The sequence below is a fragment of the Rhynchophorus ferrugineus genome, unplaced genomic scaffold (genome assembly GCF_030347505.1).
Source record: "Rhynchophorus ferrugineus isolate W39M unplaced genomic scaffold, kcgeb_rfMv2 rfM2, whole genome shotgun sequence".
NCBI classification, from domain to species: domain Eukaryota; kingdom Metazoa; phylum Arthropoda; class Insecta; order Coleoptera; family Curculionidae; genus Rhynchophorus; species Rhynchophorus ferrugineus.
The window spans coordinates 62,189,775-62,207,526 of record NW_027472581.1 but is presented as its reverse complement, the minus strand read 5'-3'; the positions used below and the strand labels follow the sequence as shown (position 1 = coordinate 62,207,526).

Below are 17,752 nucleotides of genomic sequence, written 5' to 3'. Positions count from 1 at the left end.
ACTCTTCATGTCATTTTGTGTTCCAGCCTTTAGGTGAATTTCTCAATCCATACAATGCTCGATTTAATTGTTGGTACCTTGTTTAGTTCGTATAGAGAACTAAATTTAATTAATTAATAATGTCCTATTTAATCTTTCCGCTTTTCCATTACTTTGCGGTGAATGGGCTACTGCTATATTCTAAATGAATTCCCTTTTTCCTACAAAATAGCTTTACTCCATTCTGTCTTTCTAATTCATTAATGTATTTGAAATTCTCCTTAGCTTCATTATCTGTCTTAAGTATTTTTACTCTGGTAAAATGGGACAAATCATCTAGTATTTTCTATCCTTTATAAATCTCTTCCTCCATCTTCAGATATTGGGTTTATTAGCATATAAATATCTGAATAAATTAACTCTTCGATTGCACTTGTTCTTGTCTCCTTAAAGTAGAAAGGGGGTCCTGGTTGCTTTAGCTTCTATGCTCATAGAACAAGATTTATCCTTCTTCTTAAGTCCCAATTGTATTGATATTTATATCAAAATTCTAATATTTTGCAACTAAACTCTGATAAGTAACTTTGTTCTCCATCCTTACAAATTAAAAATTCTTCATTGGGTTCAATAGCTTTTCATTCTACCTGTAATTCTGTTCGACCCCTTGTTCCTAGTTTTCAATAATTCTCTGGTCCTTGCAACTTACACATGGTTGATTTTCTAAACTCTTCTCCATTACTAATTGCTACATTGATTACAATGTTTCTTGATCCTACCGATAATTATGTTGGACCCCATGTTACTCGTTTTCAAACTAGTTTCCCTTACACATGGTTAATTTTCTAAACTGTTGATTACTTCATTACTAATTACTACACTGATTAGAATCTTTCCTTCTATCCTACTGATAATTCTGTTAGATCTCATGTTACTAGTTTACTAGTGCTTCTCTGATCCTTGTATATTATACATGTAATTGATTTTATAAACACTTAATTACTGCATTACTTTTACTACATTGATTACAATGTTTTCTTCCTTCTTACTGATAACTCAAGATCACATGTTTCTAGTTTTCTGGTGTTCCTTCTGATGGTTATTGATCTTTGAGTGCTCTAGTGTTACTTCCACTTTCCTTCGTGTATATGTAATTATATATATACTATACCGAACTAAAAACTTTACCTAATCTACATTCCCCTGCACTCTCCGTCGTCACCCTACTACTTCTCGTTTACACCGAGAACTCTGGGCCCATAACCTTTTACGAATCACTTATGATTCGGGACGAGACGGAATTAATATACCACTTATGGCTTTGGAACAAAAGAGAAACTTTATTTCGAACCCTGGTAATTTATACCCACTCGATACAAGTCACAGCGCCCTCTACTTTTTTCTTTTCTTCAACTTTTCTTCCTCCTTTCTATACTGGCTCTTGTATCGAGACAAGTCATATATTTAACACTAAATCACTCAAGGACCAATGAAATCTTAGAAAACTAGAAACATGGGGCTCTGGTATAACAGAATTACCGGTAGGATAAAGGACATTGAAAACATTGCAAAAGATCTCAGTTACGCGCCCGTGTACTGCTTACAAAATATTTAGAATATTAGATATTTGATGTCAATTCAACAGAATTGGAAGGCAGAATTAATATCCACTGGCTTCAGTAAATTGAAAGTTATCATTCCAAATCTACCAGGCTACCTGAAAAAGCAATGGCCTAACATATCCACTAATTTACAGAAACATAAAAGTCTTCATTCCGTTGAAAGATCAGTCTGCTTCTTTAGAGCACAGGTTTGGTACTAATACATCTCTGAGGCGTAACTTGCAGGCGCTCTGAGGTGTTTCAATCCAAAAAAGTCCGCGCGTTATTCAATGCCTCAAGATTTATGAGGAACGTGAATACCCATCTAGAATCAGGCATCCTATTCGTGAAAGCTTCACAAATTTGCTCAGTGCAAGGTTATTCCTTGACACCTTGCAAAATGTTAATCCGTTGTTTAAAGCCATGTTCTCTCATCATTCGTTGTAGGTAACTAAAATACGGCAATTTCAGTTGCAACCTTAAGTACGAAAAACGTACGTGAAACCTAAAAGACTCTTGGGTACTAACTGGACAACCTGGTTAAAACAGAAGAAATAGAATGCGTTCTTGGATTTAGCATTCAATGAATGCTTGAGGAATTCAACATGGAAGAAAGCAAGAACAATGGTAACATGGATGGAAGTTAATTCTAACATCAGCGAAAACGAAAAAAGAAGTACCACACTGACGATTAATATGTAGTCTTACATACTTTTCGTTAGTTACAAGATCAGATATTGTCTATAGTACTTCATATCTAAACATATATTTATATAAGCCAATGGTAAACTGGAAAAAACTACTTCATATCTCAAAATTTTCGACTAGAGTAGTGACCATTAAACTAGAAAAGGTTTTAGTGGATTCATATTGTTTCATAGAGGCTATAACTCAGTGGCATGGAATTAATTCAATCGAATGCAAATACGTATCTGCAGATTTGGTAGATCAGGTAGAGTTTAAACAGACGTTAAAAGTGGGCTTTTTGACAGTTTTTGCCACTATTTGGATAGTTTGATAACTTTGAACACAAAGAGAAGCAAACATGTTGAAAAAAAGTATTACTTTATTAAGGAATTATTGAAAAGTCTATAGAAATATGTAATTGTTCAATATGTTAATCAGATAATTGTGCAGATTGTTGTTCAATCAATCTTCAAATAAAGTTAGATTCTCACCATTTAGAAATAGGTGAATATTAGAATATTAGGTATATTTAAATTAGAATATAATTCTAATAATATAATATAATATAATAGAGAAGAATAACTAGTAAATGGTATTGTAGTTTATCTCGAGTGGGTGTTCAAAAATATAAAACAGCAGCAAGTATTAAAATGTATCTTGTTCCAAATCAAAAAATGGTATTATTAATTATGTCTGATCTTGTATTATAGGTAATTCGTAACAATACATAGTGCAATGCAGTAGGCAGTCCAGACAGTTTAACCATATTTTCATATCTTTTTTCCATCTCTTCAACCTACTGGCAAATCCACCGTTGTAGAGCATTTGTGGAACGTCGTAGTTTTTATATTCGCACAATCTCAAACTTTTTTTCGTAAATCATTTAATCTTTTCGCTGGTCGTTGGTACCCATAGATCTTTGTGGATATGTTCATTTCTAATATACAATAAGGCGTTAACAATGCTGCGAACAATTTTGTTTCTATATGTTTGCATTATATTCATATTGGGTTTCTTTTTGCAAATATGAAGTTCAAACTGGCTTCAAAATGTATTTATGTAATAAAAACTTGTTGTGGAGTTATGATTCGAATTTTCGTTCACTCAAAAGTGTTTCAGCCTTATACAGAGCAGCTCTTTTTTATATACATTTTACTTTGAGCTTGGCATGTAGGGTCATCCTCAAGTATTTGGCTGCGTTTGCAGATAATATTACTCTAGAATCAAGTCACTGACAGGTAATTTATTTTTCTGTATGTGAATTTTTTTTATCTCTAGTTACTGACAACTGTATATTTACTTACAGTTGTTGCAATGTTATCACTTGTCTTATCTCTGTCTGAAGTAGGAATTTAGCCAAGTTGTATTATAGACCCTCATGCTTTACTTATTTACTTATAATATGGTTTTGGAGTTTATTTAGCTAAACAAATTTCCTTGTTTTTCTCAAATCTTATTATTTAAAAATATATTTTGTTATTTTGGATTTTATATACAAGGGAAAAAGGACATTTATAAAAAAAATTGTTTCAAGAACAACTTATGGTATAAAAGTGAGAGTGTTTTTATTTACCTATCAAGAAACTATTTGCTGGAAAATTTCCAGTTTGAAATACCATCCTCCCTTGAGCGAAATTCATATGTAATGTGAAATCCTTGGGGCATCTTTTAAGACGACCTAATGCTTCAGCCGATATATCGGAAAAACACACCGATAAATGCGAATCTGTCTCGCCTCTTATATTTTGTTGTAGTTCGGGAAAAGTTATAGTTACGTCAACTCCGTCTTCATCCTCTTCTTCTAAACGTAGTGGAATTTCTTGAGAAGGAATGAATAATCCATCCATAGAGTCTTGGTTGCTTGGACATGTTATCTCTTCACCCTAAGAATTAAAAATATAATGATACAGCTTATGACAGTTAATAGCAGTTAATAGCAGTTGTAATTCTTAGAAATAAACATTTGAAAAAGATAAATAGTATTTTTGTTAGAATGTACACCAACGCTATTCCAAAATGTCTATGAATTCGTACATATTTTAATATATGATTACTTTGGAAAAGAAAACATGGTGCAATTTTGCAATGACTTAAATTAGCCCACTCAACATATTTTGATGAAAATGAACGAATAAATCGTTATCACTGATTGAAATTGAATTATTTTTTATATATACAACAACACATGATGAAGCATATGGGGGATATTAACATCAAAAGGTAGAAAACTAGTTAAAGCAATGAAGGTAAATCATTTACAGCAGATCCACTGGTGAGCGAACATATTAGCCGTAATATGCAAATAAAATTCCCGACACAATATATGTATGTGACATAAAAATATTGATACTAAAATGTGTAAAGCTGAATCAGGCTTTGATTCATCATCTAATCACTCACCAATAATCTTAAGCGTTAATTTATATATTATAAACAATACTAAGCTCTAGGAAATTCTCTGGATAATATAAAAACAAATTGGATATTATTGAGAAAAAAACTGGACAGTATAATATGAGTAAATTACCAAAATTCAAAACTGAGCAAGATATAGAAACAGCAGTAGTAATTATAATGTAAAACAGACAAAATGCAGCAATATCATCTACAATAAAACAGAAAATCGCGAAACTGCGAAAAATCTAGCAACAAACAAGAACAAGAAAACATCAATAAGACAACAAAACATCTGAAAGAGCTAATTAATAGTAAACACAACAAAGGAATACAAGAATTTTTAGAAAATGTAAATAATAAAGAATAAAGGCCCCAACAACATAAATCACCCATTAAGCACAGTGATAAAACTTAGGCCATGAATAACAAAGAAAAAGCTGATGTCTCCTAGTTATCTAAAAAAAAGCATTTAATCCATTCTCGTCCGAATTATCCATAGATGAAGAAACCAATTTGATCGACTCTCTTAAAAGTTCATTTTAAGTGGATCGGCCATTCGGAAAATTTACTGTTAGGGAAAAGTTCTTTAAGTTAATAACGCTTTTGTTTAATTAATTATATTTAACGCTATGTTACGTGTAAGCTGCTTCCCTAGCACTTGGAACGTAGACGAAATCATTATGATTCAAACTAGGGAATAAATCGGAGGACGTTTCCTTCTATTGTCCTATAAGCCGGTTAGTTGTGGTATCCAAGTTTTTAAGAAACCATACTTCCAAAGGCTGAATTTCTCAGATTGGTCAATTAAGTAAATAAAAACTAAACGATAAAAAATGTTGCTCGGCTGTATTCCTCGATATATCTCAAGCTTTTGATAGTGTGTGGCACGTTGGACTTGGATTGGATCATTTTACTGTGAAACAGAGTGACGACAAAAATCAGTGACGAACTTTCAACTTCATCACAATAAAATCCATTTGTCTTTGAAAACATGGCGTATCAAGGACAATTAAATAAAATCTAAGCACGTGACGTTCACTATGCGTAGAAGGACTTGTCCTCCGGTTAAGATTTACAATCATGAACTTCCGTAAGCAGATAAAACTAAATATCTCGAAAATATCCTTCTTAACATAATAAGGTATTGTTGCCTAATGCTGCATACAGGCCGATTGAGATTCGGCATTAAATACCGAACATTAGTTAGCCTTCGATGAAACGTATATATTGCATTTGTTGTTAGGAAGAAACGTTCGTTGGGCGTGAAGCCGTATTTTTCAACGGCGGCGGCGATTATGGTGTATATTCCTACCGTCCACACCGTATTCATCGATTCCATTTATTTCTTTTGATGTTACCGACACTCTACAGATTGTAAGCGAATGCCAAAAAAACCGTCCAAATAGAACTAAAAACATCCCAACGAACCCATTCGTTATCATTTGTTAGCCCGGTCTGTACGCAGCATAAGTTAATTCTTAGGCCCATATGGATGGTTTCAAACAAATCCAACATAGCCATCCAGATATTCCAAAATTGCATGTTGTGTGTCATCGTTGACGCCCCATATTTCACCAGTAACAAACTAATTCAACACGATAACCCTTTGGACACCATACATGATACCATGGTATGAAAAGTACTGTGAAAGAATGTCAGTGTATCCAAATGCACTCGCCACAAAATTAAATGTGCGCGATGTCAGTGAAGTAGGCTAAAACCTTTACTACCATGCTACCAGATTAATATAGAATGGTTTTTAAAATAACTTAAGATAGTAATTAAATTAAGTACTAGTTTATAAGCTTGTACAGGAGATCACTTATTGAAGCGATCTTTTAGATGCCATTAAATAACTTAAATTCCATCATATATGTTACTTATTGTCTATTGGGCAGATTGTGGAATCCTACTAGAATTATTTAAAAAATAGCCTACTTTGCTCAATGTCTAATATTGTTGAAAGTGCGATTCTACTCCTACTAAATAGGTCACAGGAGAAACATGCACATCGAGTAGAACAACATAATTCCCGATGAACAGCACGAGTTTCAAGCCAAACATTTATACGTACGTCGGTTTAATCGTTTGACCTCCGTAATTCGATATAGTATATCTTATTATTATATAAATTTTGCAGTCTTTTTAGACCTAACAAAAAATTTTGACAAATTTTGGCATGAAAGCCTAATTTACAAAACTATAAAAGCAAGTATGCCCAAAACTCCATTTTATCGCGTTTATTTCAGGTAAAATTCAGTAAGTTCTTTCCGGTTATAGATCAGTCAATGTAGGTATGCTAGAAGGTTGTCCACTAGCACCAACATTTTATTTACTGTCCGACATAAATCATTCTTACAAAGAAGGATATAGAAACCGAGCAATACAGCAACATAGTATTTTTCGTCAGTACATGTTCAATAGATAACGCTCAGAGAAAATTAAAAATGGAAACCGAAAAAATGTATCTTACAGTCAGGATATTATACCGTAATCAATAATAGGAACGAAAGGGGGTTCCTGCAAAGCGGGAGTCAAACGTCATCCTTACTTGCGAGCGTTATGCGTCTCTGCGTGGTGTTATGTAACGCACTGACTGTGTTTATATTAAGTTTCGATTATACGTATAGGCATGGATGTTTAGAAATGACGGAAGCAACTTCAGGACAACATTAGGAAATAAACCCAGTGGAAAATTTAATGGTCTGTCAAGGTGGTTTAATACAGAATGGGAAAGCGTGCTTAGGGATGTTCCCCTTTTTTGTCAGATTAGGCGACTATTGAGATTGAAGGGACGACACGAGGGAAACAGAAGATTTAGGGTAGCAACAAATTTTCCATAAGGCAACAGGAGGTCGAAAAATAAAAGGGATCAATATTTATCACAGTGGCTCATTTGTCAAGGTGATGCGAATGTGGTAAAAAACTAATGGAAAGAGCTAAAGGCGAATACGAACTGTACAAACGTGTTACGCCCCGATAGCTACCAAGAACGTTGAGTAATGGCAGAATATTGCACTAGCAATTCCGGAAGGTTTTCGTGGCATTAGGGAAACCAAGCGTTGGTTGCGAAGTACCTATTCAGGATGTCAGGGAGATAAATTAGAAACATTGTTAAATATGTTTATAAAATGATTATATTTATTTCCTAAAATACCGTTTTTATAATATCTGCATTTTTATAGCTTTATGACGACATTTTGGGTCTCTCTGGCAGAACATTTTATTGCCACTGTGGCCTCTAGTTTAATTGGGAAAGGAAAAACCCTTATAAGTGAACTATTAGTTTCAAGAAAAGGTGACGTAAAATAAAATCCATCCGTATGACCGAAGTTAGTTCCGGAAATTATGTATGAGTTATTATGAACAAGTAATTCAACATGGTCCTTCTGACCGGATACAAGTAGTAGATAATTTTACATGGCCCTTAGAGCCAGATGCCTGAATTTTCAAGAATAGGTTTATAGTAAAAAGTTATAGTAAAAGGTGGAGTGTTAAATATCAATAAAATAAGTGTCGGTTAAATTTGTAAAATAAGATCGATTCATATGATCGAAGATAGTTCGGGTATTTTATAGTGTTGCATTGTATTGGAACCCAGGAACTAACTGATGTCAGTTTCGTGAATCACTGACATCTCTAAGAACAACTTATTTTCGACCCTATTGGACCAGCATTCCGGAAATTATTTATGGATTAAATAAGTAATTTAACATAGTCCTTCTAGCCGGGTATAAGTAGCAGATATGTATTCAACAGTACCTAAAGCCGAAATGTAATCGGACATATGGCCGATATTATAAATTATCTATACAAAAATTAAAACTACTTATTAAATATTTACAAATTGTTATTAAAAAGACAAAATTGCTTTTACAGCTTTACAACAATTATTTTACAACTGATATTGAAAGTTGGTAATGATGAGATTTTTGTAAATTATTTTTTCAGGCGGAAATGAGATGGAAAGTGTAAAGTATGTATGTGTGGATGTTATGTATGTAATTTTTTTACTTGATATAGTTATTTTAAATGTTTGTATAAAATATTGAGATCTTTAAATCTTATATTTTATTATTTTATACCCAAGTTCCAAGTGTATTTCAAATGTAACTTAATAAAAAATAAATTGACCCCTAAATTTAAAAAAAAAGTACAACATACTCTTGGTTTACAAAGATGGACTTATAAATTGATTTTATTTTTATAAAATGATATCACAAGGTAAATAAAAATAAGGATTTAGAATACCTATATATTATATTAATATGAATTTAGTAAAGTAATTTGTAATGTTTGTATAAAATATTGAGATCTTTAAATCTTATTTTATATTATTATATACCCAAGTTCCAAGTGTATTTCAAATGTAACTTAATAAAAAATAAATTGACCCCTAAATTTAAAAAAAAAGTACAACATACTCTTGGTTTACAAAGATGGACTTATAAATTGATTTTATTTTTATAAAATGATATCACAAGGTAAATAAAAATAAGGATTTAGAATACCTATATATTATATTAATATGAATTTAGTAAAGTAATTTGTAATGTTTGTATAAAATATTGAGATCTTTAAATCTTATTTTATATTATTATATACCCAAGTTCCAAGTGTATTTCAAATGTAACTTAATAAAAAATAAATTGACCCCTAAATTTAAAAAATACAACATACTCTTGGTTTACAAAGTTGGACTTAAAAATTGATTTTATTTTTATAAAAATGATATCAAAAGGTAAATAAAGATAAGGACTTAGAATACCTATATATTATATTAATATGAATTTAGTAAAGTAATTTGTTATAAACGCTGATTTGGAAATAAAGAGTATTCTGTTGTTAACTTTTATTAGTATTATTTATAACAATGTTACGTAATATGTCAATGTTTAAAAAAGTTGTGTTAGTTACCGGATTATTAAAAAATAGTTTAGAGAACAAGCACGAAAATGAGGCCGAAGATGACTTAGAAGACTTTGGAAATATGAGTATTTCGTTACAACCTGTACCTACGTATCCGATAAAAGGTTCAAAGCTAGAAGGTATTTGTTTTATATTTTTAAAACATAACTATTTGGTAATGGTCATTTAATATTTATTTCTATAACCGTAGGTAAAGCCTTATTTATTAATAATATTACATTTAGCGGAAATAATGAAAGATACGGCGCTGAAAATGACTCATCCAGGTTAATAGATACCTTTCAGTCGATAGGATTTAAGTGTGATCTTTTTACTGATTTAGTAGCAGACGTAAATAACTTATCAAATTCGATTAGAGAAAATCATATTTCTAATAATAAAATATTTTAGGATATAAGAAAAATAGTTACAAACTTCAGTAAACAAGACTTCTTAAATACTGACGTATCATTAATTGTAATTATGAGCCACGGAGATACTGTTTTTGATCCTGTCACTGAACGTGACAATACTCTTAAGAGTAGACCAATAAGGGAAGGATCTGTTCAAATGTACGGCACAAATAATGAAGGAGTTTTTACAGATGAACTAATTTGAATATTTACTGAAGGTGCCAGTAAGCTTCAAGACAATCCAAAAATGTTTTTGTTCCAATGCTGTAGGTAAGCTTCATTACACGCTTTATTTACCTTATATGTAATTTATGAAAATAGAAATACGTAAAGATAAATTTTAAATAGTCGATTTAAGATTGGCCGCTGGTGAATAACCTCATTCTAATCTGATTTTTTTTTTCAGCTGATTCTTTAATTTGAAAATTAAATATACATGCTGCCTCATTATATATAATTTTAAGTTTTTGGTGTTGTAGTTACTTTAGATATGTTGTATAATAATTTTTTCAGCAATTCTGCATATTCTTAATTGTAATTTTAATGTCTTATAAATTGTGGAGCAGTATTAATATTATTTTGTGCTCAATTTTCTAATATTCTGCTGTATTTCATTGCTGGAATATGCTTTCATTATGTATAAAGATGTTATGTATAACCGCTTAATGAGTCTTTGTTGAGTCCTATGTTTAATAGAAACGATATTTATATGGAAATTTGGATATTAACATTTTAGTAAATCTGAATTATTTGCTTTAATAGCAAAATAACATGGATCGTTCCTTCTTATTTTTTTTATAATTGTTAGACGTTACGCTAGGTGCATCTTATTAAGTTCCTTGTAATTTAAAATGGATGGTTTTTTAACATCCATGCATTCCTATATTATTTTTATTAATCAATGCTTTTATGATTCCTGTTACATACCCAACATTTGCAGCATACTTACTGCTTTTTTTTATATACAGAGATTATATTGTTTTATTGTTGAGTTTTATTGCTTGTTTGCCAAATACATAAGAAAAATAAATTATTGCATGAAGAAATATCAGTACTATACTATACTTTACTATACATTTTCGAGTTAAACCTCTTTCTAAGTATAGCTCTAGTTAGTTTACGGCGTCCTACTCCAGTCTAAACCGTCTAGAATTCATAATCTTTTTCACTGCACATTTCCATGTACAATGTCAAGGTAAATTTGGTGCATATTAATCCAATAAATTACAATTTTAACATACATTGATGTGCTATTTTTGGCAAATTTTATTACACGGTGTTTTTTGGGATGTTTGATGTTGCAGCCGAAAATAAATCATTTTACTGGTATTATCAGTTACAATATTACAATCAAATGCTACTGTAATTCTACATACGTTACATTGCTTTCAACGGATTTTGACTGTATGAATAATGACTGTAGTCAGAGCAGTCATAGTGAGAAATAATTAGGTACTTGCACGTATTTCTATCTGTGATATCTATTGGATAAATAGATAATAGCATTTGGATTAAAAAACGAACAAATGGCAGTGAGTGATCCAACAAGTCGCTATATTTTATTTATAAAGTACATTTATAAAGTATAGTACATTTATAAAGTAAAGTAAAAGTAACTTTTCATCCCAACACGAATTATAACCCTATATATGAAGGTCATCTTAGATTTATTATTGTTTTACAAGATAAACTTTGCAAAATTTCCAAAAAGACACAGATCGCCTTTTTAGTCACCTAATAAATATTGATGTTATTTTAGAGGAGACATGGTACAAGTGCATTATGATTTGATGAATATACAGACAAGGAAATATTCAGATGCTCTAATTGGCTATTCTACATTGCCTGGTAAGCGCTTTCGATGTCTTGGGCTTTCTGGTGTATATCGATAATTTTGGATATTTAATTTTAACATGGTATTTTACAGGATGTGTTTCCAATAGAAATCCGATTAAAGGTACATGGTACATACAAACTATTTGTGATGTATTTTCTACTTATTACAAGAACAATGACGTAGAACATATGCTAAAGATTGTTAACAATAAGATGAAGAAGATGCATAGTCGGTATGGGCAAACTACTACATATAAATCTATAGGATTTGATAGATGTTATTTATATCCACAAAAATAAAGAATACAACACTTTATACTATTTTAAATATTATAAATAAATAAATATTATAAATTGTTATTTCTTATATATTGAATAATCTGTATTAGTTCTTTAAAAATATTATTGCTAATGTTTGATGATGAATTTTATAGTCAAGCTATATTATAATAAAATAACAATTATATTGAATAGATAATTTATAAGTAATCAAATATATAAATTTTTCTGGGTTGTTAATGTTGTTGTTAAATTAATTTATTCCTACTGTTCTGTTGTACTTGCATAATAAACATGCAGGGCGAGTAAGGGATTAATACATCAGTATATATTTCTCAAATTAAACTAAAACTAATCTACTTAAGCTAAAGTTAAGGATACACAAAACAATCTGATTTCTTGCGTGTTGTCCACTAGCTATTTAGCTTCCACGTTGGTGTGATTTAGCAACTTTATTTCATATTTCAAGTAAGTCGACATTTGACCTTCATAGAGTAAAGACGTGTTCGGAGAGACGGTCAGTGAAACGAAACAAAAGTGCAACATCTGTGTCACAAATGCGGCGTTAAAAAAGTCTAACAATAACATTTTACAGACTGGTGAAAAAGTGAAAGTGCGATTGGAAAAAAAGGTCAGTACCGTAGAAAATAAATGCAAAATGCCATAAAACGTTAAAACTCAACATCTCAACAAATGCGGCGTGGGATAATTTGAAACATAAAAATAACATTATTATTTCAACAATATATAAAAAATATGGAGAAGAACACTGCACAAAAAATAGATAAAATGGAAAGATCGACATCAGGCGTATGACATGTTGCAGTTTTGAATGTAGAGAACAAAACTAGAACCCAGAACGAACAGGCATTCTACAATGCGTGGATGAACGAAAAGTCGACGCGGGAAAGTCTTGAAATTGCATTAACCAATATGCAAAAACAAATAAATACCCTCCAGCTACAACTAAATAAACAAATTGTTTAGAGTTGTTGAAACTGCAATGGCACTCTTATGAATACAAACAGACCAGAGACATCAAAGTTATGGCAAGAGGGCTTCCATCAACATCTAAAAGTGAGAAAATTATCGCAGAACTAAACCAAAATTGGCTTAAATGCTTAAATGGATTAATATTAAAAAAAAAAGAAAAGACCAAAAATAATAAAGGAGAAATTTTAATCCACAAGAAGCCATTACCTCTACTTATGTTAGCCTTTGAACATGATATGGACACAAAAACCATTTTTGGTATTAAAAGAATTTTAGGGGTCGAAATAAAAATCGAACCTCTAAAAAATCAAACTTAATACCGCAATACAAAAGATGGCAATTGCATGGATACACACAGAAATTCTGCAGAAGAGAACATAGATGTCTAAATTGTTCAGGTAAACATATTACCACAGAGTGTAGAAAACCCAAAGATGCTAAGCCGAAATGTGCTAACTGCAACGAAGCGCATCCGGCAAGTTATAGAGGATGTGTAATTGCTAAAACACTACAGAAGAGGAGAAATAAACTAGCTCCAGTTAAACCTCAAGAAACAATGAGTGAAAAGAAACAACCGAAAAAATATAACAACGTTAATGGTGAAATGACTTATGCCCATAGTATCAGTCATATTAACAAAAGAGACACCAAGGAAGATGAAGCAACCACCAACAAATTGCTACTTAAACTAATAGGAAAGCTGGGTAGACAAGAAAAAATGATCCAATATTTTTCCGAAAGGATTGAAAAACTAGAAATGAAGAACATTAGGCCGGTGGCCCCAAAAACCCGAAATGGCAAATAAAGATATCCGAATAGCAATTTGGAATGCTAATGGAATCCAGCAACATCACGCTACCCTTCAAGTATTGCTAGATATGCAAAAAGTAGATATGAGTCTTGCCTAATATCCGAAACCCATTTAACAAAAGAATCCTTTATAAAATTTAGAGGATATACATTCTATCATACTATACATCCAGCTAACACCGCAAGAGGAGGAAGTGCAATAATAATAAAAAGGAACATTCCCCACCATCAAAAACCCAAGCTCAGTACAGCAGAAAATCAGGTAACAGCAGAAACTATTAAATCAAGCAGATACAAGGTTACAATAGCCACAATTTATTGTCCTCCAAGATACAATTAAAACAAGGAAAATTATTTGAATGTCCTAAGCAACCTGGGAGAAAAATTATAATTATAATATATTATAATTGCAGGTGATTTTAATGCAGAAAATACAAGATGGGGATCCAGAATGACAACAACTAAAGGCAATGAACTACATAAAGCAGCTACTGAACTAAGATGTAGTTACATGTCAACTGGAAAACCCACGTATTGGCCGACTATTCGAGAGAAAGCCCCAGACCTGTTAGATTTCTTCATAGTAAGAAACATAACATCCAACTATGTAAAAGTGGAAGAAAATGTTGAGCTAAGTTCAGATCATACGCCAGTGATTCTGACGTTGAGCGAAAATATAATAAGAAAAGAAAGAAACCCAACGTTAACAAACAAGAGAACAGACTGGGAAGGATTTGCTGACGAATTGAACAAACGAATTCAACTAAACCCTTGTACCCTTCAAGACAACTGAACAATTAAATCTTGAAGCAGAAACATTCGTAGTAGATATTCAACAAGCTGCTTGGAATAATACTCCAGAAATTAAGTGTACAATTAAAGGAATTAATTATCCAAAAGAAGTGAAGGAAATGGTAGCTGAAAAACGTAAATTAAGAAAAAAAAAATGGCAACAAAACAGAACACCGGAAAATAAAAATAGTTTAAACAATATAACCCAAAGACTGAAAAGAGAAATACTGGAAATAAAAAACAAAACCATAAATGACTATCTCAGAAATTTAACAGATGATAAGGAAAGTTATTACTCACTATGGAATGTCACAAAATATCTAAAGCGCTCATGTCTACACAGTCCACCTATAAGAGACCTATGTGGGAATTGGGCACGTAACAATCGCCAAAAAGCAGAAGCATTTGCTGAATATCTAGAAAAAACTTTCAAACCAAACGAAATTAATATTGAACATAATTTGCCGGATACAGAAGCTGAAAATTCGATAATTGAATTAGTCACGGCGAAAGAGTTAACCAAAGTTATTAAAAGTGAAATTAACCCCAGGAAATCACCAGGCTACGATTTAATAATAGGAAAATTACTGCAAAAACTACCAAGAAAGGGAATTATAAAACTCACCAAATTGATCAATACAGCATTTAGATTAAAACATGTCCCAGACATTTGGAAAGTGGCGGAAATTATAATGATCCCAAAACCTGGGAAGTTACCAAACGAAATAAAATCCTATAGACCTATATCACTGCTGCCAGTAATATCTATGGTTTTTGAAAAACTCCTGTTGAAAAGAATAAAACCGATCATAGAGAGAAAAAACCTCATACTAACACACCAGTTTGGGTTTATTAACAAACACTCAACAAATGACCAGGTCTACAGAACAGATGTTATTTAAAAAGCCTACGAAAGTCAAAAAGTATGCTCAGCTATATTCTTAGATGTAGTGCAAGCCTTCGATAAGGTTTGGCATGAAGGCCTTGTTCATAAACTACAGGAAATGCTACCAAAACAACACACCGAACTATAAAAATCATACATTACAACCAGAATGTTTAGAGTCAAGCAAGAAGAAGCTTACTCTACCGTAAAAGAAGCTAAAGCAGGTGTACCACAAGGAAGTGTACTGGGACTAATGCTTTATCTACTTTAAACTTGTGATATACCAGAAATGGAAAATATCACGATGGATACATTTGCTGATAATGCAATTATAGCAGTCGGAGACAATAGTGAAGAAGCCTCACGAAATTTACAACAAGCAAGTGACAATATAAATAATTGGACACAAGCTTGGAAAATAAGAATTAATGAAAGTAAATCTGTACATGTGCAGTTCACCTATAAACAGACCGTACAAGCACCAATAACATTAAATAATAATATCATTCCATATAGCAACAACGCTAAATAGCTCAGAATGAATCTCGATGCAAAACTTCGCTGGAAGGAACATATGAAGAAGAAAAGAGAAGAACTGGAATTGAAATATAGGAAAATGTACTGGCTAATTAGAAGAAAATCACAATTATCAGTATATAATAAATTGCTATTATATAAGCAAATATTGAAACCTATATGGACATACGGAGTTCAATTATGAGGATGTTCTGCAAAGAGTAACATTAATAAAATACAAATTTTTTGGTGCACCCAAATACTATAGGACTGATTACCTACATCGAGACCATCAGATACCCACAGTCAGTCAAGAAATCAAGAGAATTGCAAGGGGGCATGAGGAAAAACTCCATTCTCATACTAATATTGAAATATTGCAACTTTGAGATGCCGCCAGAACAGGACACAGACTCAAAAGAGTCAAACCATCTGATCTTGTGTAGTGTTGTGTAGTGAGGTGCATATATTAAAAAATTCAGCAGTGACATGTATAAACATTATTTCACCAGAGACTGAGTTAGGGCTGATGGATCCTCCTAGTTATATACCTAGATTTAAGTTAACATAAAGACAAATTGTAGGTTAGACGGAAACGACTAGTAACAATGTATTAATTAAATAATAATAATAAAAAAATGTTTCAAAGTTTTAGAACTTCGTAAATCCATTTGATTTCGAGGTCATCCTGCATCTCTTCGTTGGTTATGTAGCGATAAGCATTGGCAATTAATCGTACAACTTTGTTTTTAAGCTATATTTTCCAGCCCCTAGTCCATTTGTAAACCTTGTTGACCGCTATTTGTACGTTTTCTATAGGCTTGCCATCATAACTATGTAGACGGCAAATGTTCCGCTAGGCAAAGTACAGTTTCTTTTGTTGTTGGTATATTAGCAGTATGCAATCTGGTATTTCTACATGGGTTTCTTAACAAAATTTGATATCGCATGTAGAAACAAAATCGCCCTGTAAGATCCAACTTGTTCTGCCGGTTTGTCAGGTATTTTAAGCATAATTATTCGAGCAACGACATTCCAGAACATGCTTCAGTCTCAAACTGGCATTGGATATATATGTCAACATGATTATTGCTTTTCGTGGCAGCTCTTTCAATAACCCATGTGAAATATTATCAATATCAAGAGCCTATTTAGGATTGAGGTTGTAGCCAATTTCTGTGGCACCTTCCATTGAATAAATCAGATTTACAGCTAACAGATAAATTGAAAAGTCCCCGGCTTACCATAGTAAAACACATTTTTTTGGCAAAATTAGTTTTTTTATTCAACATAATTCCCTTCAAAGGTGATACACTGATTATAGCGATCCTCCAACTATTCGATACCGTTTTGTTTTGTTGTGTAGTACGATTAGTCCTTTGTTTCAAAATAGGCCACAGTTTCGGTGATCACCTCTTCATTCGACAAATTCGACAAATTTCTTCCCAGCGAGCATTCTTTTGAGATCTGAGAACAGGAAACTAATGATCCGACAGCTGTCAAATTTATACGTGCATCTTTGGAGGGTTAGGACTAATTAAAAAACGTTTGGATTTAATTCTAGTAGCGCCAACTATGTGTCAGACCGGGGACTTTTCAATTGACCTGTTACATGGGACTGATAAACAGGATCGATATCTATTGTAGATTCTATAACA

At 32.1% G+C, this 17,752-nt stretch overlaps 2 protein-coding genes across 3 annotated transcripts in view; one reads left to right on the top strand and one right to left on the bottom strand.

The window, feature by feature from the left end:
- Positions 1-17,752, bottom strand: part of LOC143190128 (uncharacterized) — a 32,897-nt gene that overhangs the window by 2,349 nt on the left and 12,796 nt on the right. The window contains exon 3 of the mRNA XM_076394248.1: positions 3,838-4,147. Within this exon, the coding sequence (XP_076250363.1) occupies positions 3,838-4,147 (310 nt within the window). The remainder of the gene's footprint in view (positions 1-3,837; positions 4,148-17,752) is intronic.
- LOC143191550 (uncharacterized) lies at positions 9,482-12,061 on the top strand. Of its 2 annotated transcripts, none has more exons than XM_076396738.1 (4): positions 9,482-9,709; positions 9,781-9,920; positions 9,981-10,252; positions 11,910-12,061. In XM_076396738.1, exons 1-3 carry the CDS (start codon positions 9,535-9,537, stop codon positions 10,185-10,187), a joined length of 522 nt encoding a protein of 173 aa, XP_076252853.1. In that variant the 5' UTR covers positions 9,482-9,534; the 3' UTR covers positions 10,188-10,252; positions 11,910-12,061. The 2 variants fall into 2 exon arrangements, with proteins under 2 accessions (XP_076252853.1, XP_076252852.1); XM_076396737.1 differs by lacking the exon at positions 11,910-12,061 and adding an exon at positions 10,389-10,954.